The following is a 24685-nucleotide window of genomic DNA, read 5'->3' as shown; positions in this document are numbered from 1 at the left end:
TCTGCAGAGGCGGGTCTCGGAGGAGCCAGTGCGCAAAGCCCGGGCTGAGCGCGGAGAGGTGGCGGCGGAGGCTTTAGCCCGCGCTGAGCGAGCGCGCGTGGGAACGAGGAAGGGTGGGTGTGTGTCTGTCTGTGTGTGTGTCTGTCTGTGTGTCGGGTGCGAATCCCGGAAGGTGGGTGGGAGGAAAGTGGGTCCACAGTGGGGGGGAGCAGTCCCGTGGAAGGGAAAGGGCTTTTTGTTCTGTTTTCTTTGGGGTTTTTTTTTTGCAAAAGTGCCTTCCCTGGGCGCAAACTTTGGAGAGCTCCTGGTTGCGCCCTGGGCAGATCTTGCAAGAGTTTTCAACTGGGTTTTTAGGACAGGGGGTAGGCAAACCTCGGCTCTTTTATGACTCATGGGCTTCTTTGGTTTTGTGGGGTTAAATGACTATGTATTGAACATAGTTACGGTTTAATTTGAGCAGTCTGACCTGGTCTGATGGGTTAGGGTTGGGGTTTTAAGACATCTCAATTATTGTTTTAACCTTGGGCATTGATTTAATCGCTTTTCACTTTGGTATCCTGTTTTCGTATTTATTGCCCTGTACACCGCCCTGAGTCCTTCGGGAGAAGGGCGGTATAAAAATATAATAAATAAATAAATAATTCTTTTTTTAAAATTTTGCATTCTCATAATAATAACAATAATAACAATAATAACAATAATAATAATAATAATAACAATAATAACAACAATAATAACAATAACAACAACAACAACAACAACAATAATAATAATAATAATAATAATAATAATAATAATAATAATAATAATAAATAATAAAGTTGGAAGGGACCTTGGAGGTCATCTAGTCCAACCCCCTGCTCAGGCAGGAAACCTTATACCATTTCAGGCAAATGGCTGTCCATGTTCTTTTTTAATTTTTATTGTTGTGAGCCACCCTGAGTCCTTAGGGAGAAGGGCGGCGTATAAATATAATAAATCAAATCAAATCAAATCAAGCTCCCGGAATTCCTGAGTCAGCATAGCTGACTCAGGAATTCTGGGAGTTGAAGTCCATGAGTCATAAAAGAGCCGAGGTTGCCTACCCTTGGTTTAGGAAATGGCACCCCCCCTCCCTCCCCAGCCCATCTGTTGGTGGGAGATGCCAAAATCATCGTGGCGTTAGTTTTAAAATTCAAATGTGTCCTAGACTCTCTACTGCATTTTCTGTCCCGGACTGCTCTTCGTTAAATGTATCTTATTTTTAACTCGCCTCAGTTTTGATTCTCTTTAATTTTCCACGGATCTACATCATCCTAAGAAGCTCGGTCCCAAAAGGGTTACTTAACTAGTTGGCTGAATCATAAAATCTGCTGGTTATTTTTGGCAGTAAATGACAATGGCTTCTTAGATCAATCATCATTCATAACTGGGCAATCAGGCAAGTGGCCAAATTCTTGATGGGGTGGTGTGTGTGGGGGAAAATCTCCTAGAAACCAGAGTCCTAGAAAGTTGTAAACCTTGAAAACAAGTTCTGCGCTTGCGCGCAGCACATATACCCACACAAGCACATACTCTCACTCCTTCCCCTTGGCATTACTAGAGTACATAGTAATCTCTTGCAATAGTCCCTTTCAAGGCAGCTGGCTGGGCAGGAGCTGATGACAATGTGTTTCTCTGTTTCTCTGCTCCCCAGATGCAGAAGTTTCTGCAACTTTTCGGGCGACTGAAATCCGTCGTCCTTGGCATGGTCCATGTTCAAGCATTGCCAGGTAAATGCCTTCTGCTTGTTGCTTCTCAAAGACATAGGAAAAATGGGGACATTATAAAGAGAGGTTTATTTATTTAGCGTATGGCTGGTCACACACAGAATTAAAAGCACTTCATATTTACAAGTTAGAACAGTTAAAACATTTTTTTAAAAAAGAAGCAATTATAAAACCTAAGAGGAAAACAGAAATAACATTTCAGAGTTTAATGTCGAGTTTGGAGATCCAGTCAGTAGCTGCCGTTGTTACGCAGAGGAAGTCCTTAAAATAAAGAGAGGTGGGAAGGTAAAAGATAGTTTTCCTACTATTCAGCAGACCAATTGGTGGATGTAAAATAAATATCCCATAAATTTATGTCTAACATCACTCCCAGCCAACCTGGAGCTTAAATTGGGAACTTTCTGTTTGCAAATGCATTATATTGGACTGTGCCCGTTAGGTTGGTTTGCCTCAGTTTGCCCAACAAGTTTTCTTCCACTGCGTTTACAGAGCAAGTCTACCTTAAAAGTGGTATCAACTTATATGATTGAAGGAAAGGAAATTCATAAATATGATGGCCAGTGCTTTGCATTTATTTCTGAAGGCAATGTATATAATGTGAAATAGCGCTATCAGTTTAACTCAGTTCAGTTACACACTGAGTGCCTTGGTACCAGAGACAAATTCCTTGTGTGTCTCCCCCGACTTGGGCAAATAAATAAATAAGTAAACGGACCATAGTTTTTTTTTAATGTCAGAGGAAGTGATCAGCATACAAGTGACTTAAAAGAAGCGGTTAGGCAAATAGTTCGCTTCTTTTTTAAAAAATAGACTTGTCTTTGAGTGTGCCAAAGTTTAGTGAGTGCATTTGTGCATATCTGGAATGGCATCTTCATCTTTGCAGGAACACCATGTGTAACGTTGCCTTTGGCTCAGATCATTGAAGCAGCCTGCAGAGAGGCTGAAATGTATAGGGCCGCTGGTGTCGTAAGTCCTTTTTCTTTCTCTCTCTCTCTCTCTCTCTCTTTCCTGTTTTTGAATGTTCTCAGTTCTTAATCTTAGTTCTTCTGTAGACGTGAGTGTAAAGCAGTCAAGGTAACAATGCCTGACTGATCTTGGGTGGGTTTGGAAGCTACGCAGGGCCAGGCCTAGCTAGCATCACGATTCGATTGCAGATCATCAGAGTATCTTGAGATTCAACGGTTGAAAGGGAAGTTTAAAAAATCATTCTAGAAAAGGCACTGGCAAGCCATGTTTGCAATGCTGCTAAGAATATGCACGGACATCTTAACGTGAAGTGGCTGGAAGTTGAATGGCTATGGAGGTCCTCAATCATCCAGGTCATGGTTGTCCCAAAGAAGCTTTTTCAAATGGCAACTGCACTTTTCTTTGTTTTTTCCTTGAAGAAGTTTCCCCTCTCATCCAAGAATGTTGGATGAGCCTTGGTGGAGCAAGTGGGCTAATGTCTCCTTAACACCAGCTGCCTGCAATTAGTGCAGGTTCGAGTCCCACCAGGCTCAAGGTTGACTCAGCCTTCCATCCTTCCGAGGTAGGTAAAATGAGGACCCAGATTGTTGGGGGCAATTAAGCTGACTTTGTAATAATGCCGCTGGGGGGGGGGGCGAAAGCCCTAATAAGCAGGCATATACATAGATTGAAGGCTACTGCTAAGCTTGTAAGCTGCCCTGAGTATTCGGAGAAGGGCGGGATATAAATGGAATTAAAATAAAAAATAAATAAAAAGAAGCACCTTCAGTTCTCTGAAGATGAAGAACTGAAGAAGCGTCTTGCATGAGAAGCGAAATATCTTTTTTTTTTTGTTAAAAAAACCCCGACAGAAAGTCCAGTTGCCTTTTGAAAAAGCACCTCTGGAGTCTTTCTCTCATAATAGTATTGCTGTTTATCCTGCATTCTAGTATAACATGGTTGTAATTTGCAGATTGTGGGATGATGGTCCATAATTCCTAATATTTCCCCCAACTCTGTTCTGTTTAACATTTAGCTTTATAGGCTTTCTGGAGAACTCAAAAGCTTGCCCCCAGATTTATCACATTTTAGTTGGTCACCGTTTTGGGGTTTTTTTTTCCTAGCCTCTTTTTTTGGGATGAGGGGTGCTGAAACTGAAATAGAAAAATAACTAGGCAATAAATATATATATATATCACATGTGCATCATGCTTTTTTTATTTTTAAGAGAGCGCAGACATGACTGATGAAAGCATATCTTCAGGGTTGGGGTTTTTTAGGTGCCTCGTTTGATGCATTAGTGATTCTTTTTAAAGAGAACGTAATAAATATGGAAGATTTATAATGTTGGAGCATATAAATGAAAACAAGTGAATGCTCAGACATGATGCCATCTGTGCTGAAAAATTATAGCTGCTCTGTGCTTGTTTTGCCAAACACAGTCAAAATTGCCGTGACAAGATTATATGCGGTGACAGATCCCAAGGAGTTTAAAGCTCTCTCAGTTTTGCCAGTTTCCGATATTCTTCTTCTAAAAGGATGGTGGAGAAGGGGCAGGGAAACACAGTGGCATTTTAATAGAATTATTAATATTTGTCTGTAAAATATCTGTAAGGTAAAGGTAAAGGTTCCCCCGCACATGCGTGCTAGTCGTTGCCGACTCTAGGGGCTGGTGCTCATCTCCGTTTCAAAGCCGAACATCCAGCGCTTGTCCGAGGACGTCTCCGTGGTCATGTGGCCGGCATGACTAGACGCCAAAGGTGCACAGAACGCTGTTACCTTCCCACCGTACTGGTCCCTATTTTTCTACTTGCATTTTTACATGCTTTCGAACTGCTAGGTTGGCAGAAGCTGGGACGAGTAACAGGCGCTCACTCTGTTATGCGGCACTCGGGATTCGACCCGCCAAACTGCCAACCATCTGATCGACAAGCTCAGCATCCTAACCCACTGAGCCACCGCGTCCCTCCAAAATATCTGTAACTCATCGCTAATGTTGCTGGAGAAGCTGTAACTGTGTTGGCGATGTATTGTCGCAAAGCATCTTGATTCAATCCTAATTCTTTCTTCAGAATTTACCCCTAGAGTGAAGAGAAGGGATCGCGATTAAGGAAAACGGCAGCTATAATTCAAGAACAACAGAGCTTAACCTCTTCATGGGAAAGATGCAGCTGACATAATTAAAGTTGAAGTTTTCTACAGGTAGTCCTCGACGTACGGCCACAATTGAGCCCAAAATTTATGTTGCCAAATGTTAAGTGAGTTTTGTCCCATTTTACAGCTTTTTTTTTGCCACAGTTGTTAAATGAATCATTGCAGTTGTTAAGTTAGTAACACGGTTGTTAAGTGAATCTGGCTTCCCCCATTGACTTTGCTTGTCAGAAGGTTGCAAAAGGGTATCACATGACTCCGGGACTCTGCGACCGTCATAAATATGAATCAATTGCCAAGCATCTGAATTTTGATCACGTGACCATGGGGATGCTGTAATGGTTGTAGGTCATAAGTCACTTTTTTCAGTGATGCTGTAAGTTTGAACGGTCCCTAAACAACCTGTTGCAAGTCTGGGAGTATCTGTACCTTTATAAATTGTTTGTGGCTACTACTTTGTAAAAGAGGCAGCTGACATAAGTGTTCGTGGGTTGAATTTCACTACGTTTATACATGGATTGTGTAAAGTTACATTTTTGAAGATAAGGATTACTGATGACATTTGGGTCAAATATGCTGGTTTTCTGTGTTTGGGACACAGACACTACTATATCTCACTATCTAATATTACCTTAATATATTACGTTTGTTTGTTAGTATTATTTTCATTTTAATAATAAACTCCAAAGTTCTATGATTGAGTTCATCCATGAAAATTGGACCTTGTATTTAATGGTACAAAATACAGAATAACAGAATTGGAGAGAACCTTGGAGGTCTTCTAGTCCAACCTCCTGCTCGAGCAGAGACCCTATATCATTCTGGACAAATGGTTGTCCAATCGCTTCTTAAAAATCTCCACTGATGGAGCATCCACATTTAAGAGCAATCTTCCTTTCTCCTTATGCTTGATTTAAAGCAGAGTAGGACGCATTGGCTCAGTGGGTTAGGAGGCTGAGCTTGTCGATCAGAAGGTCGGCAGTTTGGCGGGTCGAATCCCGAGTGCCGCGTAACAGAGTGAGTGCCTGTTACTCGTCCCAGCTTCTGCCAACCTAGCAGTTCGAAAGCACGTAAAAATGCAAGTAGAAAAATAGGGACCACTACAGTGGGAAGGTAACAGCGTTCCGTGCGCCTTTGGCGTCTAGTCATGCCGGCCACATGACCACGGAGACGTCCTCAGACAAGCGCTGGCTCTTCAGCTTTGAAACAGAGATGAGCACCGGCCCCTAGAGTCGGAAACGACTAGCACACATGTGCGGGGGAACCTTTACCTTTACCTTAGGAAAACAGAAGATGTTCCACACCCCATGATTCTTGACATGCTGTAGCTATTCCCCCCCCGCCCCCCAGCCCTACAAAGAGACATGATTTGACTAAAATAATTCAAAGAGCCTTCCGTTAATAGTTTTCTCGTTACGCCTGAACTGGGAAATATCTGGGAAATGCATCGGGATCTTAAACCATGATTTGGAAGGTAGATGCTGATTCCAATTCTTTTCACCTTCTTCCGAAACCAGCAACCATCGTCCCAGTTCATACATCACGAAGAAGTATAGCTAATTGAGAACTTCAGAGGGGTTAATTATGACATGCTCGAAAGGACGAATGAGAAAAAGCAACGTGCACAGTCGGAGGGGAAAAAAAACTTGTTCACATTAAGTCTTTATTAAGACCTTATTAAGTCAGGATGTGATCCTTCAAACACAGCCAGCAAATAGGGATATATGAGATGCTGAAGGGAGCCGACTGCCCGTTTTCCATTTAGCAAGCTGTTGTGACACATGTAGGGACAATATCTTCCTCCATCACCTTGTTAATGTCTGTGAGTTCTCCTACATGGAGACCTAGAAATTTTTACATTCACACCTGCGAGACGAATGAACAAGTAATCCAGTATCTAGCCACCCACTCCCCAAGTTGGTGATGTGTCTCTGTGCGTGGCTTTTGATAGCCAAAACAGAGTTTATTTTTTATTTTTTATTTTAATTCCATTTATATCCCGCCCTTCTCCGAAGACTCAGGGCGGCTTACAAGCTTAGCAGTAGCCTTCATTCTATGTATATGCCTGCTTATTAGGGCTTTCACACACACCCCAAGCGGCATTATTACAAAGTCAGCTTAATTGCCCCCAACAATCTGGGTTTCCAGAGAGGTGCTTTAGGCTTCTGAGTAGACGGATACAGATAATCCTCAATTTACAGCCATTCAAAGTTACGACAAACCCTTTCAAAAAGAACTTACAACCCAGTTCCAAAGCCGCCCCCCCCCAAAACCATCCCCCCAATTACACAACTGCATTTCGGGCACGCGGCAACCCAGCCTGCATTTACAACTGTTTGCCGCCTCTGTGGTCACATGATTGCAATTTAGTATTAGGTTTTTGCCCAAAAACCAGCGTTTACTTCCACTTTTCATGCAAAGTGCCCCATAAACGTACAACAGGCTTGCTTAAAGACCGTGGCGTTTGCTTAACAAGCATTGATTCACTTAATGAGCAGGCTACATTAAGGTGGTCAGTCAAGAACTACCTGTCCTAACTTCGGTACTGCATAGTTCTGATTCCTTTTTTCTTGGGCCATTGGGGAAGCTCCTCTGAGTAGTGTCTTCTGCATTTATTCCCGCAGGACGGCTTGATTGTTGAAAATATGCACGACCGGCCGTACACATTCGATGTTGGTGCGGAGGTTACAGCAGCTATGGCGGTGATTTGCGCCTCAGTAAAACAGGCGTGTCCCACCCTTCCCATTGGGGTTCAGATACTATCTGCTGCAAATCAGGAAGCTTTGGCTGTTGCTCTTGCATCAGGTAAGTAAAGGAACCCAGGCTGTTCTGCAGATTACACCAAATAAGAGCCGGCTTCTTATAGCTGGCAGGATGTTCTTGCAAAACCCTTTCTTAACTGTCCCAAAGGTGGGGGGGGGACTTTGATTTTTTTTTCCCCTTTGAAAACATTTCACTTCTCCAAGAAGTCAGAGCAACAACAAATCAGAACCGAAGAAGCTTCTTGGAGGAGAAGCGAAATGTTTTCAAAGAAAACACCAGAAAAGTTGCCTTTTGGGGAAAAAAGCACCCTTGGGACCTGGATGATTGAGAATCTCCACAGACATCTTGTGTAGCCATTTGTTACAAGGGCTGTGCAACATGGGAGTAAGAATGTAATCTCCACCTGCAACATCGCGTTATGTCTAAAGGTGCAGCTGCTTTAAAGAGTTGCAGACATGTGCTTCGCTTCAAAGCACCTTTTAGAGACTGAATCTTAAGACAGCCAGTCTTAATCCTGGCTGTCCTAGGGGGCCATCTTAATTCCAGCACCATGTGGGTCATTAAGCAGGAAGAGGCAGGAGTCCTCAGTAAGGAGTGGGATGGGATGGGGAACGGGCAGGCCAGGGAGGGCCTTAGACATGTGACAGGGAACATGGGCAGACCGGCATGGGCATGGGGTGTGTGCTGTGGACAAGTGGGCACTACAGAGCATAGATGAGGTGTGCTGTGGAGTATGACATCCCTGGAATCTTGTACTCAACAGTGGGGTTCCTCGGAAGAAAAAGCGGAGGCAACTTATGGGAGTGACTTGTGACATTTCCTGCTGGTTTCCCCATTGCCTTTGCTTGTGGGACGTGCCTAGGGAAGGTTGCAAATTACACGTCCAGGGAAGGTACATGGGGAACATGGGCAGACCGGCATGGGCATGGGTGTGTGCTGTGGACAGGTGGGCACTACAGAGCATGGATGAGGTGTGTTGTGGAGTATGACATCCCTGGAATCTTGTACTCTGTAGTGGGGCTCCTTGGAAGAAAAAACGGAGGCAACTTGTGACATTTCCTTCCAGCTTCCCCATTGCCTTTGCTTGTGGGAAGTGGCCAGGGAAGGTTGCAAATGGTGATTACCTGTCCACAGGGATACAGTGATGACCACAACTTTGTGGACGGGTCGTAAGTCCTCCTCCTTGTTCTGCATCATTGTAATGTTGAACGATAGCGGAACGAGCAGTCGTAATTCAAAGACTAACTCTAGGAACTTCCGGTGGCGACGCGACGCCGAAGACAGCCGTTTTCGGGCTGCCCGCTCTGCAGCTGTGTTTTTCCATCGTAAACAGCGCCGATCAGCTGTTTAGATGGATTTGAAGCCCCCTCCTCAGGAGAAGAGGAGGGGGTGAGGCCCCAGGTAGGGGTTGAGCTCTCTGGGGCCGCTGGAGCTGAGAGCTTGGGCGGCTGAAGGATGAGCCCCCCCGAAGCCTGGGTTGCTCCGAGCTGCGCAGCGCCTCTGCTCTGGGATTTTTGGAGCAGAGCCAGGCGTTAGCAACCACCCCTGCCAAAAGGAAATACTTTTGATTATCAAGACGCAGGCAGAGCGGTACAGGAGGTCAAGGTGAAGTGGACTCTTTATTTTTACTCTCTAGCTCAATGGATTTTATAGCTTTAAAGTGAAAGTGCGTAATAAGTGAAAGTGGGGGAAGATGGCGGCTAAAACTTCTAAAGCTCTTCGGAATGCGGGGTCTTCCCTGGTGCAGGAGACCTCATTGCAAGCTTTGCTTCCTCCTGCATCTCCCCCGGTATTGACGCTTAAGGATTTACAAGATGCTCTTGGAAAGCATGCACAATTGATGTCTGATATGATGGATGAAAAGTTGAAAAAGCTGGAGGAGAAAATGGAGGAGAATGGAGAAATTGGAGAAGAAGATGGAAGAGAAGTTGAGAGCAATGAGGGTGGACATCTTGTCTATGGTTGAATCCGTAGCTGAATGTGTGCAACAGCTGGATGTAAAAGTGGAGGATCTCAGTCAAAAGAACTCTATATTAGAAGCAAAGGTATTAGAAAATGAAAATATAAGGGACAAAATGGACGGAGAATTGAGCCTTGTTCAGTATCATCAGATGCAGTATGCTATTAGAATCAGGGGTTTAAAGGAGAATGGTAAAGAAGATTTAAAGCAGCTGATTTCTGAGGCTCTGGAAGGGGTACTGGGCCAGCCAGCATTTGAAATTGAGGGAAATATGGACAAAGTTTTTCGTGTAAATTCATGGATTGCAAGACAGAGGAAGTTACCCAGAGATGTGGTGGTCTATTTTACAAAGAGAGTAATTAGAGATGAAGTTATTCAAGCTGCTTATGATACTAAATTGGTAGTGGCTGAGCAAGAAGTTTTGGTTTTAAAAGAGATCCCTCCGAAGATCCTAAGGAGAAGGAAAGATTTTGCATTTCTAGTACAGGAACTTAAGAAACGTGATATTAAGTTTAGATGGGAGATTCCAGTTGGATTGGTGGCGACGCATGAAGGTAAAAGACATCGTTTGGTTACTGTGGCTCAGGCACGTGATTTTTATAGTAATGTGTTAAAAGCAACCCCCTTATTTTTTTTGGAAGCTGCAAAAGGATACGGTGTGGGAAAGTTTCAAGATGTTGCAGATAGACAGACAGAGGACAATGGTGTTGGAGGGGATCAAGTCACAGTCTCATCGGTTGCTGCAGGAGGCCAGAAGATGACGCGTGCCACCCTAAGAAGAGTGAGACGAAAGCAAGAGCAAGACCAGCAGAAAGTTATGGAATCTCCAAAGCGTGCTTACAGTGAAGATCTGGGAGGGGAGCGGTCTAAAGAAGTTTTGGGGGTCATGACAGATGTGCTCCAAAAGTTTTGGGGTGTTAAGATTGCTGATTAAATTTTTAAATTAGAATGTCAATGGAGTAAAATTATTATAGAGGAGAAAGAAAGTTTTTTTTAATATTTTACACAATTTAAGATTGATGTTATTTGCTTGCTAGAAAAGTATATTAGGGTTATGGACTTAAAGTATGTGTTGAACTAAGAATGGGTACGCAAGCTCCTAATTAACAACAAGTTGTCTTAGAGACTGCCTAAACCTTCTTTTTATATTCTTTTTATTTGAACTCAAGGATGATTTGGAACGGCGAGACATTTGGCGTGATACATGCAAGAACTATTTTTGATCATAGTTTAGTTTGGTCGGAGATTATTAAGGTTAACAGAGATAGGCGCTTTTGGCGCGTAACTGAGAATTTGTTTGGAAATTAGAGAAAGGTGGGAGAATGCAAATAGCAGGTGAAAGTTTTTTTTTCTTTTTTTTTGAAATTAATATGAATAAGGACTGGGATTAAGAAAATTTATTTTGAGTAAAGTTCTTTTTCTGTTTTCCTCTTTTTCTTTTTTACTTTATTTGTAATATTAATATTGTTTGTATTCATTTTACATGAGCTAGAGGGAGATAGAATTTATAGTTTATTGTTGATAACATAGGGGTGTTTACGTTTGTTTTTCGATTTTATACCCTGTATTTAGCTCTGGGAAGTCGGGGGGGGGGGGGAGGAGGGAATGGGGGAGAGGGATAGGGAGGGTTGGATAGGGGTGGGGGAGGGGGGATTAAAGTCAAAATGTATTGTAAAACTTTTTAAATAAAAAAAAGACTAACTCTAATGTGTGTTTCATCTTTCCCACCTGGAGGGGGAAAGAGTTGCCAGATCTCAGCCGATGAGGGAAACTTGTGATTTCACAAATACTGCCCAGAATATTTTCTTTTACTGTGGGTTTCCTTAGAGGAGCAAGAGCTTCATACGACTCAAGTGCTTCTCGTTGTGACTTCTCTGGAGCAGTTGCTTGCTTCAAGCACGGTGCCCAAGAGGGACGCAAACAACGTCATTTTTCATTTCCTAACCTTTGTTTTTCTACCACTGTGGTTTTTATTATTATTGTTGTTATTATTTTCAGCAAAAAAAAATCCATTAAGGACTGACAGATGGAATAGCTACAAAGTTGTATTTATTATTGTTTTGTTTGTGTTTCCACCCTCCCTTGCTCTTCGGGAGCCCTTTTTATTTTTCAGCACAACAAAAGCAATTCACTTAAAATAATATATCAGCTTTGTCCCGAGAAAGACCCAAGTTGCAACACATTTGCTGTCTTTCATGAAATAGATTCCATTTCCGCGCCAACTTGAGAGCACCGACTTCCTCTTTGTGATTATTTAATGCTTGTTTCCCAGCCTCTGATGTTGGCATAATTCTTAACTTAAAAAAAATAAAAAAAGATCAGAGAAAAACCAGCTCTTGGAGCACACAGTTCAAAGGCCTGGAATGTGCATCACCTTTCCGCTTTCCACTCCTCCTTCCCTCTTGCACACACTTCCCTTGGTGCAGAATTTTGTTAGCAGCAGATTTAAAGCTTGGGGTAAATAGGTCTAATCGGGACATCAATGTTATTTTCTTCTTTGTGCATTTCACAGCTGACTGTGGATAAAATTAATGTGAGTCCTACCAGTGGTGTAGTGGAGCTCTTTTCTTCATGTGAGAATGGAAAATAATTAGGGGAAGCGAAGGCATTATTTTTGTATGTACAGGGCATCAATTCCAAGTTACAAAGATTCCCCCAAAAGGAACTGATGACCCAGTTCCGGAGTTCTGATTCCTGCATGTGCGTGCACACACACACACACACACACACACACACACACACACGGGGTCGTATGACCGCATTTCAACCAATTGCGGCATTCCACTGTCACATCACTATGATTTATGTGTTTTGACAGTTTCTGTCAAAAAAAATTCCATAGGAATACATTGATTTGCTTAATGACCCCAGTGTTTGCTTATTGACTGCTGTGTTCACTTAATGACTGCCACAAGAAAAAAAAATCCCTCATAAAATTGGGGTTTGGTCACTTCGGACTGAAATTCCGGGTTCCATTACAACCATAAACTGAGGACTGCCTATACTTTTGACATAGGTTTGTATATTCTGTGTTTGGATCTTTGGATATGTGAAACTCATCGCCATCCATCTCCATTCAGATTTATAAACCAACAAGCAATGATGTTGGCATGTGGAAGCCCCTATATAGAAGACACCGCATTTTGAGGTCTTTCTGAGGCTCTCCTGCCATGCCCACATTAACAATTTCTTTATACTTCTCCATGACCGATATCTGTTGATGGCTTTCTTCCATTTAGTTCAATCAAACAGTACAAGGGATTAATTTTAAATCATTGTGATTGCTCATCTAATACAAGTTAGACCTTGGGATATGACCGTAATCTACTGTAATGAACTATTATATTTCTGTCAAATTAATGAAATCCTCTTAAGGATAAATTAACCTGAATTTAATGAAAGTGTCAGCGTAGGCCAGTGGATGGACGGATGGTCTGTCTGTCTGTCTGTCTGTCTGTCTATCTATCTATCTATCTATCTATCTATCTATCTATCTATCTATCTATCTAACAAACATAAGACATTTATGAGCTAAGGAGAATAGGACAAGAAAATCCTGCTGATTATGTTACCTTAGTTTGGTAATGAAATGTTCAGAAATTATATTGAAACAAGCTTGGAGAACAAACTACAGCCAAAATCTAAAATATGAGCTACAACTATTTTTTGTTATTTAAAAATGTCTGTCTATCTATCTATCTATCTATCTATCTATCTATCTATCTATCTATCTATCTATCTATTATCTAGAATAGGGGTGCCCAACTGCTGGTCTGTGGACTGGTACTGGACCGTGGCATGCCAGCAACCAGGCTGCACAAACAAGCAAAGCCCCATCCACGGGATGCAGGCAGCACACAAAACCACACACTCCGGTCCACAGAAAAACCTTTCTCCACGGAACCAGTCCCCCGTGCCCAAAAGGTTGGGGACCTCTGATCTAGAACATTTATATGGCTGCCCACTCACTTTCGGTGACTCTGGGCAGCTTACAAAAAAAAACACCACCCCAATATACAACAATAAAAACAATCACTCGCCTCCCGATTGGCAACAGCAGTCTGTCAAGCAAGCCACTTGATGGGCTCCATCCCACTCCAGGTTCCCAGGCCCGTTGGGAAAACTAGGTCTTCGGGGTCTTAAGACAGAGTGCCAAAGTGGGAGCAGTCTAATCTCTATGAGGATGATGTTCCAAAGGGAGGGAGCCACCACAGAGAAGGCTCTTCTGGGTCCTGTCAGATGTACCTCCTTAGCTGAGGAGGTCCCCGCTTCATCACTCTGATGGGTTGGGCGGATCTAACTGGAGTGACAGCCCTTCAGATAACAGTATCCATCTTGCAATTGGGTTATATCAGAGTTTATAACCTGATATAACCTGTGCAGTGAGGTGGACATTGGTCCCAATAGACATTTTAGCTTTTGCGTTTTTGCAAAAGGGGAAGAATAAACCACCAAATCTTTTTCACAGGATTACTGTAGGGCCGATGAAAACCTGTTAGGTTTAGCACTTCGGAAAACGTGCATTTGAAGGAAGCAGTAAGACATCTTTTGTCGAACCAATAATTAGACTTTAATTTGCTTTTGGTTGTATTTCTAACAGAAGGGATGACGGCATATTTTAACAAAGTCGACTTTCTTTATGGCTGGAGCATTAATAATCAAAAAAATTCTACCCACAGAGCCTTGGCTGTGCCTGGCTGGCACAGTGAATTAAAATTTAAGCATTTCATTTGTACGGTATATGGTGTATGTATAAAAGATGATTAATACTGAGGACATATATTACTTTGATACATTTTTTTAATGTATCTTGATGTTGACTGTGACGGATGAATTGTCTATTATACCTAACATCTGCTCCCTAGCTTTGGCACGACTTTTCCTATTATATTTTGTTTTCAGAAACGATAATGCCGTTTTTCCCCTTTCACTGTTGCAGATGACTGTGCTGGTTTACTTAAACAATTAGGCCCTTCAGTCAATAAGCAGAATGGATTAGACAGTAGAGATGTCTTCCTATTAAAATGCACTTTATAACTTAGCTGTTTTGTTTTCTCTAATATCCTTTCTATAATTTTTTAAAAAGACTTTAAAGGCAAATGCTTTTTTTTTTAACCTAGGGATGGCTCTTCACATTCATTTACTTTGAATTAAGGTGATTTCTGACTGTTTTTCTCCACGGGTGTGCAATTTCTAGAACAGTACTCCTTGACGTACAGCTGTTTATTTAGTTACAACGGCACTGAAAACTGAGTTATAACCGTTTTTCACACTTACGACTGTTACAGCATTACCCGTGGTCACGTGTTCAAAATTCAGACGCTTGACAACCGACTCATATTTATGACGGTTGCAGCGTCCTGGGGTCACGTGATCCCCTTTTGCGACCTTTTGACAAGCAAAGTCAATGGGAGAGCCAGATTCGCTTAACAACCCTGTTGCTAACTTAACAACCAGCAGTGATTGACTTCACATTTGTGGTAAGAAGGGTCATGAAATGGGGTAAAACTCATTTTAGCAAATGTCTCACTTGGCAACAGAAATACTGTGGTCATAAGTTAAGGACTTCCTGCTAGGGAAGAGTAGGAATGGGGATAAAGAAATAAAGAAGCTCGTAAGGATTGATGGCTTTTATGAAATTACTGCACTAGCAAGCAATTCGAGAGACTACAGATTCTCTTTCTTGCTTTGAGAGATTCCTATAGAGCAGAATAATTTTTCTTGTAACGCCAAGTGTTACGTATTTCACCAGCTTAACCGGAAGTGCGTTTCCTCCTGTTTTTTCCTTGTTTCTGAGCAGGAACACACTAAGCATGTCTCTTGGGTCTGGAAGCGTTTGCCAAGCTTTCTTCCCAGCTGATTCATTATTAACAGGTGTACCATGTGTTTTTTTAGCAGTGCATAATTTCCTGCGCAGAGCTCCTGATTTAATTAACCACATCAATTTGAGGCTGCATAGAATGGTGTGTAGTATTGACTTGCAGAAGATTTCCGGCATCGGTAAAGATACAGATATAAATATTTTCTACTCCGTAGCTATTATTTTATTTTCTTGATAATGCTCAAAAGCACCCTTTATATTTCTGGAACATGTCGCTTCTTCCTTCTCCGTCACCTTCTTCTCTTCTCTCTTTCTTTCCTATCCGATTTTGTAATTGAAAAATTAGACCACATAACATTAAAGTCATAAACTAATACTCGTATCCTGCTCTTCTAATGTGCTGCAGCTGACAACCTAGTTTGTAGAGTTGCTGCATTGCGATCATCTTCTGAAGTCACTGGTTTCATTTTATCTAATTTAGTTCTGCTGTTTCCTTGGAGAGCCAGTTTGGTGTACAGATAGTCCTTCACATGGATAGGATAGAATGGAATGGAATGGAATGGAATAGCAGAATAGAATAATAATAGAATTTAGAATAGAATAGAATAGAATAGAATAGAATAGAATAGAATAGAATAGAATAGAATAGAATAGAATAATGATGAATTAAGAATAGAATAGAGGGACGCGGTGGCTCAGTGGGTTAGCACACTGAGCTTGTCGATCAGATGGTCGGCAGTTTGGCGGGTCGAATCCCGAGTGCCGCATAACAGAGTGAGCGCCTATTACTCGTCCCAGCTTCTGCCAACCTAGCAGTTCGAAAGCACGTAAAAATGCAAGTAGAAGAATAGGGACCACTACGGTGGGAAGGTAACAGCGTTCCGTGCGCCTTTGGCATCTAGTCACGCCGAAAACATGACCACGGAGACGTCCTTGGACAAGTGCTGGCTCTTCAGCTTTGAAATGGAGATGAGTACCGGCCCCTAGAGTCGGAAATGACTAGCACGCATGTGCGGGGGAACCTTTACCTTTACCTAAGAATAGAATAGGATAGAATTTTGATAGAATTTAGAATAGAATAGAATAGAATAGAATAGAATAGAATAGAATAGAATAGAATAGAATAATGATGAATTAAGAATAGAATAGAATAGAATAGAATAGAATAGAATAGAATAGAATAGAATAGAATAGAATAGAATAGAATAGAATAGAATAGAATAGAATAGAATAGAATAGAATAGAATAATAGCAGAGTTGAAAGGGACCTTGGAGGTCTTCTAGTCCAACCCCCTGCTCAGGCAGTAAACCCTATACCATTTCAGACAAATGGTTGTCCAATCTCTTCTTAAAAACCTCTGGAGGCAGGTTGTTCCACTAATAAATTGTTATGTAGGAAACTTCTTATTTCTAGGTTGGTTCTCTCCTTGATTAGTTTCCATCCATCCAGTCAGGATCAGAATTTTGGTCACTAATCAATGTGGTTGTTAAGTGAATCATCACATGACCAGATCCAATGTTATGGCCATTTCTACCATGGTCATTAAGCAACTCGCGATGGTTAAGGGAATCGTGTCATTAAGTAAATCACAGGTTTGTTAAGGAAATCTGGCTAAACCAACTTTGCTTGTTGGGAAGTCAGCTTTGAAGATCGCAAATTGTGACCACCTGGCCATAAGACACTGCCATCCAAATTGTGACCTACGTCACCATCGGGGTGGTGCAGTGGCTGCAACTTCAGGTCGCACATCACTTTTACTGAGGCCGTTGTAACCTCGAAACACTGTAAAATGAACAGTCGTAAGTCGAGGATTACCTGTAATGATCAAGGCACCAGGCTACAAAATGGGAGGCCGGGAATTCTAGTCCCATCTTAGGGATCAAGTCAGCTGATTGACCTTGGGCCAGTCACACTCTCTCAGCCCTAGGAAAAAGGACAAATCCACTTCTGAAAATCTTGCCAAGAAAACAGCAGAGTCTTGACATCGCTAGGGGTCAAAACGGATTCATAAGCACCGTAAATAAATCAATTCATCAACGATCTTAGGGTTTCCAGCAATCAATGAAACTGCTAGGCCTGTAGTACATCAAAGTCTCCCTTTCTCTGAAGCACCTCTTTGCAACCTTACCGTGTGATGTGTCGTGCTAAAGAACAACTATTTAGCAAAATAAAGCAGCAAGCTGTTGTTCATACAAGCTGCTGAAAGAGGAGACGCTTGCTTGTTATAAATTGGGTGACGCCAGATACATTCCCGAATAACCCTCCCTACTGAAAAATCTTGTGCTGCAAAATTTCATTGTCAACTCTTGGGTTTCCATCCTAGAAACACAGCCCGGTCCCATTTCTTTTGCAAAGTTGTTCCTTTGGGGGTGGGGGGCGGGGGGGGGGTGTTCTTTTAAAATTATATGCAGAATTTTGGGGTTAACCAGATGCATTCTTAAAATAAACTTAGGTGGTAAGAGATGGGTATTGAAGGAGGGGTGCAGAAGGAAAAGAAGAGAAAGATTGAACTGACATTTTATTCCTGCAACGTCTTTATCTGTGTTTAGCTTGCTAAACACCCCATTGGTCTTTCTAATGTAACCTATTTTGTTTTGGGCATCATCTGGGAAACGTAATTAGACATAATTGAGGACCAAGCAGAATTAATTAGCTTTATCAACAGCACTGATTATTTATTTGTTTATTGCTATTTCTAGGTGCGGATTTTGTTCGAGTTGAAGGCTTCGTTTTCTCTCATGTGGCTGATGAAGGGATTCTGAATGCTTGTGCTGGGAACTTGCTAAGATACCGCAAGCAAATTGGAGCTGAACACATCCAGGTTTTTGCTGACATTAAAAAGAAGCACAGGTAAATAAATGGGATCACTTCTGGGGGAAAAAAATGCTTGATACTGCATTCCAACTGGTGTGGCTTTAACTTCTAAAGTCTTTTAAATTTTCATGTTTATTATTTTATCATTTCTGTTACGGGCAGTAACCCACCAACTTAGTGAGCAAAATATAACTAATTCAACAACTGAATATTTATGTGGCCAAAAGAGCCACTTAAGAAGTTCACCTAAGTAGTAATTATTAGCTTCTTATTATATACAGCATAGAATAAAAGGGTTGGAAGGGATCTTGGAGGTCTTCTAGTCCAACCCCGTGCTCAAGCAGGAGGCCTTATGCCATTCTGGACAAACGGTTGTCCAGTCTCCTCAGTGATGGAGCACCACAACTTCTGGAAGCAAGTTGTTCCATTGACTAATTGTTCTCACTGTCAGGACATTTCTCCTTAGTTCTAGATCTCTCTTTAACTATCTTCTTAGTTCTAGATCTATCTTTAATAATTTTCCACATGTTACTTCTAGTCCTGCCCTCAGGTGATTTGAAGAATAGGTTTTCCCCATCTTTTCTGTCATAGCTCCTCCAGTTTTGGAAGACAGCTATCTTGTCACCCTTGGTCCTTCTCTTTGTTAGACTAGACCAGGGGTCTTCAAACTTGGCCCTTTGATGACTTGTGGACTTCAACGCCCAGAATTCCTCAGCCAGCATGCCTGGCTGAGGAATTCTGGGAGTTGAAGTCCACAAGTCATCAAAGGGCCAAGTTTGAAGACCCCTGGACTAGACATACCTAGTTCCCTCAAGCATTTAGCGCCTCCAGACCCCCTTATCATCTTTGTTGCTCTTCTCTGCATTCTTTCTAGGGTCTCAGAATCTTTTTTTGTATCGTGGTGACCTTCTTGTTTCCATGCGCGTCATTCACAAATGACAAAATTTCCATTTATCAAGTGAGTCCTCATGCAGGATATAGTGGCGAAGAACGTTGATTAAAGAAACTCTGGGAGGGTTTGAAACAAGGAGGAATGCCCTTGCATTCTTACATGTGAATACAGGAACAATGTCCTTGTTTTTTGACCACATGGTTTTCCCAGGCTGATAAATTGAAAGAACAGCTGCTACAAATCCAGCAATGGAGGTCACTGTTACAGTATTTATACAGGGCATTAAGCTACAGCACAGCTTATTCATTTTTGGCTTGGAGTATTGCATAAATTGGTCATGGTACACTATATACACATCAGTAGATGATGTAGTGCAACATATGAATTGAACCAGTTGGGCTGTTGCTTTGTGCAATGTAGAAATCCAGCTGTCACTATCATCATTATCATCATCATTTTATCCTTCCATTGATAGATAAATAGTCTGACCCGGTTTGATGTAGTGGTTAAGGCATCAGGGTAGAAACTGGGAGATCATGAGTTCTAGTGCCACGTAGAGTTAGCTAACCACTTCTGGAAAACTTCGCTTAGAAAATTGCAAGGATTTGTGCCGGCAGTCTCCGTGAATCTGAAACAATTGAAGAGATGATAAAGAGATGGAGAGAGTGGTCTGTCTATATATCTCTAAGCAGCAAATATAGCTAATATTCCTGCCTCCCACATTCACAAAATGAAATGGATTGCAAAAGAGAGAGAGGGACTGGCCGAAAGTCACCCAGCTACCTATCATACCTGAGGGAGGTGTACAATTCACCGTCTCCTGGTTTCTAGGCCAGCACCTTTTGGCTATCTATGTTTTGGCAATGCCAGTCTCATACAAATGAGAAGTCAAGAAAACTATGGGGAATTAGTATAAAAAAGAGGTCTAACGAGTAAAATGGCCACTGACAAGTTTACAAATGTTCTATCCTTCTTCTCCCCAGTGCTCATGCATTAACCGCTGACGTCACAGTGGCAGAAACTGCGAAGGCTGCCGAATTCTTTCTTGCTGATGGGGTTGTGTTGACTGGAACTGCAACTGGATCAGAGGCAGATCCCAAAGAACTAGAAGGTAAGAACAGTAAAGGCTACATGGGGGGATCCCATTGCTTTGTTGGTTATTTATTTATGAAGACATTTATATATCACTTTGCTTCAAAATACTGTGTTCTGGTAGCTATTAACTCCTGTCTTCTTTGTAAAATCTAACATTTCAAAATCCAGTGGCTCCTCCTCGTCAGATCTGTCGAAATTGTCTTGTCTATCCATCCATCAGCTACCCATCTTCCTACCCATCTTCACTGAAAAAGAAAATATTTCCAAATATCAAAATACAGTGATCTGCTTGAGTGTTGCTTCAGTTCTTCCACTTGTGTGATTTGACTTGGATTCATTTTAATCTCCTTGTAGAATTGTAGAAAGGGTCATCAGGATCATCTAGTCCACCCCTCTGCAATATGCAGGAAAACTAATTAAACCATCCATAGGAGGTAGTCATCCAGGATGTTCTTAAGAGTTCCTCTGTGGGATAGCTGGGTGGTTTTAAAAGTTAGATAAATAAATAAAAACCTCAGAAACAGTGACTCCACAACCTCTGTGGGTAGAGTATTCCACTGTTGGACCCCCGTGAGGGTTTTTTTCCCCTTCCATTTAAATGAAATTTTGGTAGTTGCAACCTAGAATTGTTATTTCTGGTTCTGATTTCTGTGACTATGAAAAATATTTCTTGACCATGTTCTTTATAGGTTGCCTTTAAGTAGCTCGTTTAAAAGCAGATATTGTTAGCACCTTTTCTGGCTGTAACCAGTTAGGGCAGCTATGTTAGGTTTTGTATGATATGCTTGAAGTTAATTTGAAGTGTAAAACTTTATAATAGAGTGTATATATTTCTCATTTTTCTTAATTACATAAAGGGGGAAACAGAAAAGCTTAATTACTGATAGCTGTAAGGCATTAATAACGGCACTTCATAATTTTTCAAAACCTTTTTTAAAAGGTTTTTTCTAATAAAAAACATTGAAGTGTAGAAGGTGGAAAATATATATATATATATATATATATATATATATATATATATATATATATATATATATATATATATATATATATATATATATATATTATCAGAAATGGATGGTCTATTAGGAAAAACAACACATTCAGAAACAGGGCACCAGCAATAACATCTAAATACCAATGAGTCAAGTCCAATTCCCAATGGTGTTTATTTTTCTTGAAAAAGGGATAACAGAAATTCAAGAAAAATGCTTGTTTGGGGATAGGGATAGGCAAAGGCATAGAGGGAGAGGGAGGGAGAGAGAGAGAGAGAGAGATAATAGAGATAGATAAACAGGGAGGAAGGTATGGATGGGTGAATGGATGGAGATGGATGGATATAGGTAGGGCGGAGAAGAGAGCTGTATGCAGGAGAGAGATAAATAGGTAGATATATGGAGATAGAAAGAGATGGAGATAGGTAGATAAGTAGATAGATGGATGGAAAGAGGATGGATGGATGGATGAAAAGATAATGGATAGATGGATTAGATAGATGGATTGATAGATGGAATAGATAGATAGATAGATAGATAGATAGATAGATAGATAGATAGATAGATAGATAGATAGATGATAGATAGATAGATAGATAGATAGATAGATAGATAGATAGATAGATAGATGGATTAGATGGATGGATTAGATGGATAGATAGATAGATAGATAGATAGATAGATAGATAGATAGATAGATAGATAGATAGATAAGAGAGGGAGGGAGACAGAGATGCATGCACACCCCACTCACACATACACACACACACACAAGTAAAGGACATGCAGGGTTTCTTCAGCGACAAGAGTGATCTCACAGGTAACCAAGATAAACGATACCCTAAACGCTGCCATTCTGTACGATGAAAATAGATCAGAGAGGGCTTAGCGGGCTGGGTTTTCCTCAAAAAGAAAAGAAAAGAAATGGCCATGTAATCGTTCTACGAGAGCAAATTGATCCTGACTCTGCCTTTGGAATCCCTGCAGCTGCTTAAACGTAGCCCATTTGGGTTCCTTTCATCATCTAACGGAATAAGCCCACTGAGCAGCTTACGCCAATGGGCTTTTTGATCTTAGTGCTTGTCTCTTTGGAGAGCTGCGCTGAAAAGGAGTGAGATTATATTATCTCATTTCCAGCATGGCTAATGCTTTTTTTTTTTTTGGCACTAGTCATAGGGCAGGAGAGTCGAAGCACCCAGGCTCTTGGTGGTGGCTTTGCTGAAGAGAGTAAAACGTTAATGAAATAACTTTAAAGACTGCAGTCTTTTCCTTTGCAGTTTAAAACAGAGGTCCCCAACCTTTTGGGCACCAGAGACCGGTACTGTGGAGAGAGGTTTTTCCACGGACCGGAGAGTGCGTGGTTTTGTGTGCTGCCTGCATCCCAATGATGGGACTTTGCTTGTTTGTGTGGACCGGTTGCTGGCATGCCACGGCCTGGTCCTGGTCCACGGACCAGGGGTTGGGGACCCCTGGTTTAAAAGACGCCATTGGCTCTGATTGGTTGCTGCTGAATATTTGGCGTTGGCAAGAAGAATGCAAAGGATCCTTGACTTAACAACCACACTTTGAAAGTTCCACTGCTAAGCAAGGTGGCTGTTAAAGTGAACCATCTCTAATTTTATAACCCTTTTCCCCCATGAGTGAACCATGCAGTCATTAGGCAAATGCAACTTTCCCCCTGACTTCGCTTGTCGGACGTCTTTGCTTTGAAAGGTTTCAAATACATGCCAGTCGCTGCAGCTGTTACAAATACATGCCAGTTACTAAGCGCCCAGATTTTGATCACATGATCATGGAGATGCAAGGATCATGAAGGCAAGGATCGGGCATAAGTTACTTTTTTCAGTGCTGCCCTAACTTTGATCACTAAACCAAAGCTGTAAGTTAAGCAGTAGCTGTATAAGGAGAATCAGCTTAGGATCAGACAAATACTAGAGTCATTCCTGGCTGTAGGGAGAATAGTTTAGTTTAGTTTAGTTTATTGAATTTATATACCGCCCATTTCCCATAGGACTCAGGGCGGTTTACAAAGTATTTAAAAACGTCAATACAATACAAAAGTTAAAGACAGTTAAAATAATTAAATTTAATCCCTGAACAAATATAAAACCCCATTTAAAAACTCTCAGCCTGGGCCGGAAGGCTCGAAGAGCCAGGTCTTCAGGTCCCGGTGGAATGAGCGAAGGTCGGGGGCAGTCCTCAGCTCCACGGGCAGCTCTTTCCAAAGGGCAGGCGCCCCCACTGAGAAGGCCCTATCCCTGGGTGTTATCCGCCGGCAATCTCTTACCGGTGGGACCCTGAGAAGACCCTCCCTGTGGGAGCGCACTGGACGAAGGGAACTTGATGCTGGCAGCAGGTGTTCCCTCAAATATCCCGGACCCTCGCCATTTAGGGCTTTATAGGTCATCACCAGCACCTTGAATCTCACCCGGAGGGCAACCGGAAGCCAATGCAGCTCGCGGAGTAGAGGTGTTACATGGGAGTATCGGGAAACTATGGTATGAAAGGGAACTGCTGGAACATGCAGAGCAGGCGTGTCCAAACTTGGTAACTTTTAAGACTTGTGGACTTTTAACTCCCAAGTGTGGAATTCTGGGAAGTTGAAATCCACAACTGTTAAGTTGCCAAGGTTGGACACCCCTGACCCAGAATCATCGTGACTTCAGTTAGTCTCCCTTACAAGTTTTATTGCAAGTTCTATTACGAGTCTTCTTATTTTCCTTCTCTAGAAGTCAGATCTGCAGTGAAGATTCCAGTCCTGGTGGGGTCTGGTGTCACTCTGGATAATGTGAAGGATTATTTAAGTGCGAATGCTTTGATCATTGGTTCATATTTCAAGAAAGGTGGCTATTGGGCAAATGGCATCGATCTTGAGCGTGTGAAGAGGTTTCTGGATTACATGGGCCAAGTAAGAGTGTAAAGGTGTTCGCTTCTGCTGTGAGTTTACATTCAAAGCACAACTGCACCAGATATTTTATCTTGCTATTTTCCAAGACAGAGGTTTTTTTTCTGAATTCAGAATTAAAGGCACACTCTACACTCAAATACGTGTTCTCTTAATCTCCCTCTACTAGATGGAACCCTGGCGGAAGAATATATAGGGAGAACGGTCCTTAAAATATTATAAAAGTACTTCACCTGAGAGCTGACAAAGCGACAGTGTTTGTGTTAACAGCAAGTCCTCGGACATGGAGCCCAATTTGAAAGCAAAATATTTAGATAATGTTTATATAATTTGCATATAAAATTATCTGTGCAAATTTTAAGCAATTCATGTCAGATTTACATGCACCTAAAATGAACAAATATTTTTCAGACCTACTTGCCAATAAACAGTGTTTGGTGAAACAGACTGAACTCAGATTTTTGTCTGTTACATCCAATGTTTGCTGCACAGAAGTGTGTAAAATCAAAGTTTAACTGTACTTTAAGTTGGGAATCTGCTGCCAAATAATATGTGATCAGGCAGATTACTGGAGTGCCCTTGGCAGAGTTATAGT

At 41.7% G+C, this 24685-nt stretch overlaps 1 protein-coding gene across 4 annotated transcripts in view; it reads left to right on the top strand.

Annotated features, from left to right (window-relative positions):
* The window catches only part of LOC308672687 (uncharacterized protein F13E9.13, mitochondrial-like), a 57668-nt gene that overhangs the window by 295 nt on the left and 32688 nt on the right, over positions 1-24685 (top strand). The window contains exons 1-8 of one of the 4 annotated variants that reach the window (XM_081335765.1): positions 47-113; positions 1676-1751; positions 2632-2714; positions 7469-7649; positions 15463-15567; positions 18089-18239; positions 20079-20206; positions 23915-24505. In XM_081335765.1, coding sequence (XP_081191891.1) covers positions 1676-1751; positions 2632-2714; positions 7469-7649; positions 15463-15567; positions 18089-18239; positions 20079-20206; positions 23915-24105 — 915 coding nt within the window. In that variant the 5' untranslated portion in view covers positions 47-113 and the 3' untranslated portion in view covers positions 24106-24505. Of the gene's footprint in view, positions 1-46; positions 114-1572; positions 1752-2631; positions 2715-7468; positions 7650-15462; positions 15568-18088; positions 18240-20078; positions 20207-23914; positions 24506-24685 lie in introns of those variants that run through there. The other 3 variants (XM_081335766.1, XM_081335768.1, XM_081335767.1) reach the window with 3 other exon arrangements.

Source organism: Vipera berus (assembly GCF_964194415.1).
Source record: "Vipera berus genome assembly, chromosome: 10".
Lineage (NCBI taxonomy): Eukaryota > Metazoa > Chordata > Lepidosauria > Squamata > Viperidae > Vipera > Vipera berus.
The sequence above is the reverse complement of the archived record's forward strand: the minus strand, read 5'-3'. Positions and strand labels throughout refer to the sequence as shown.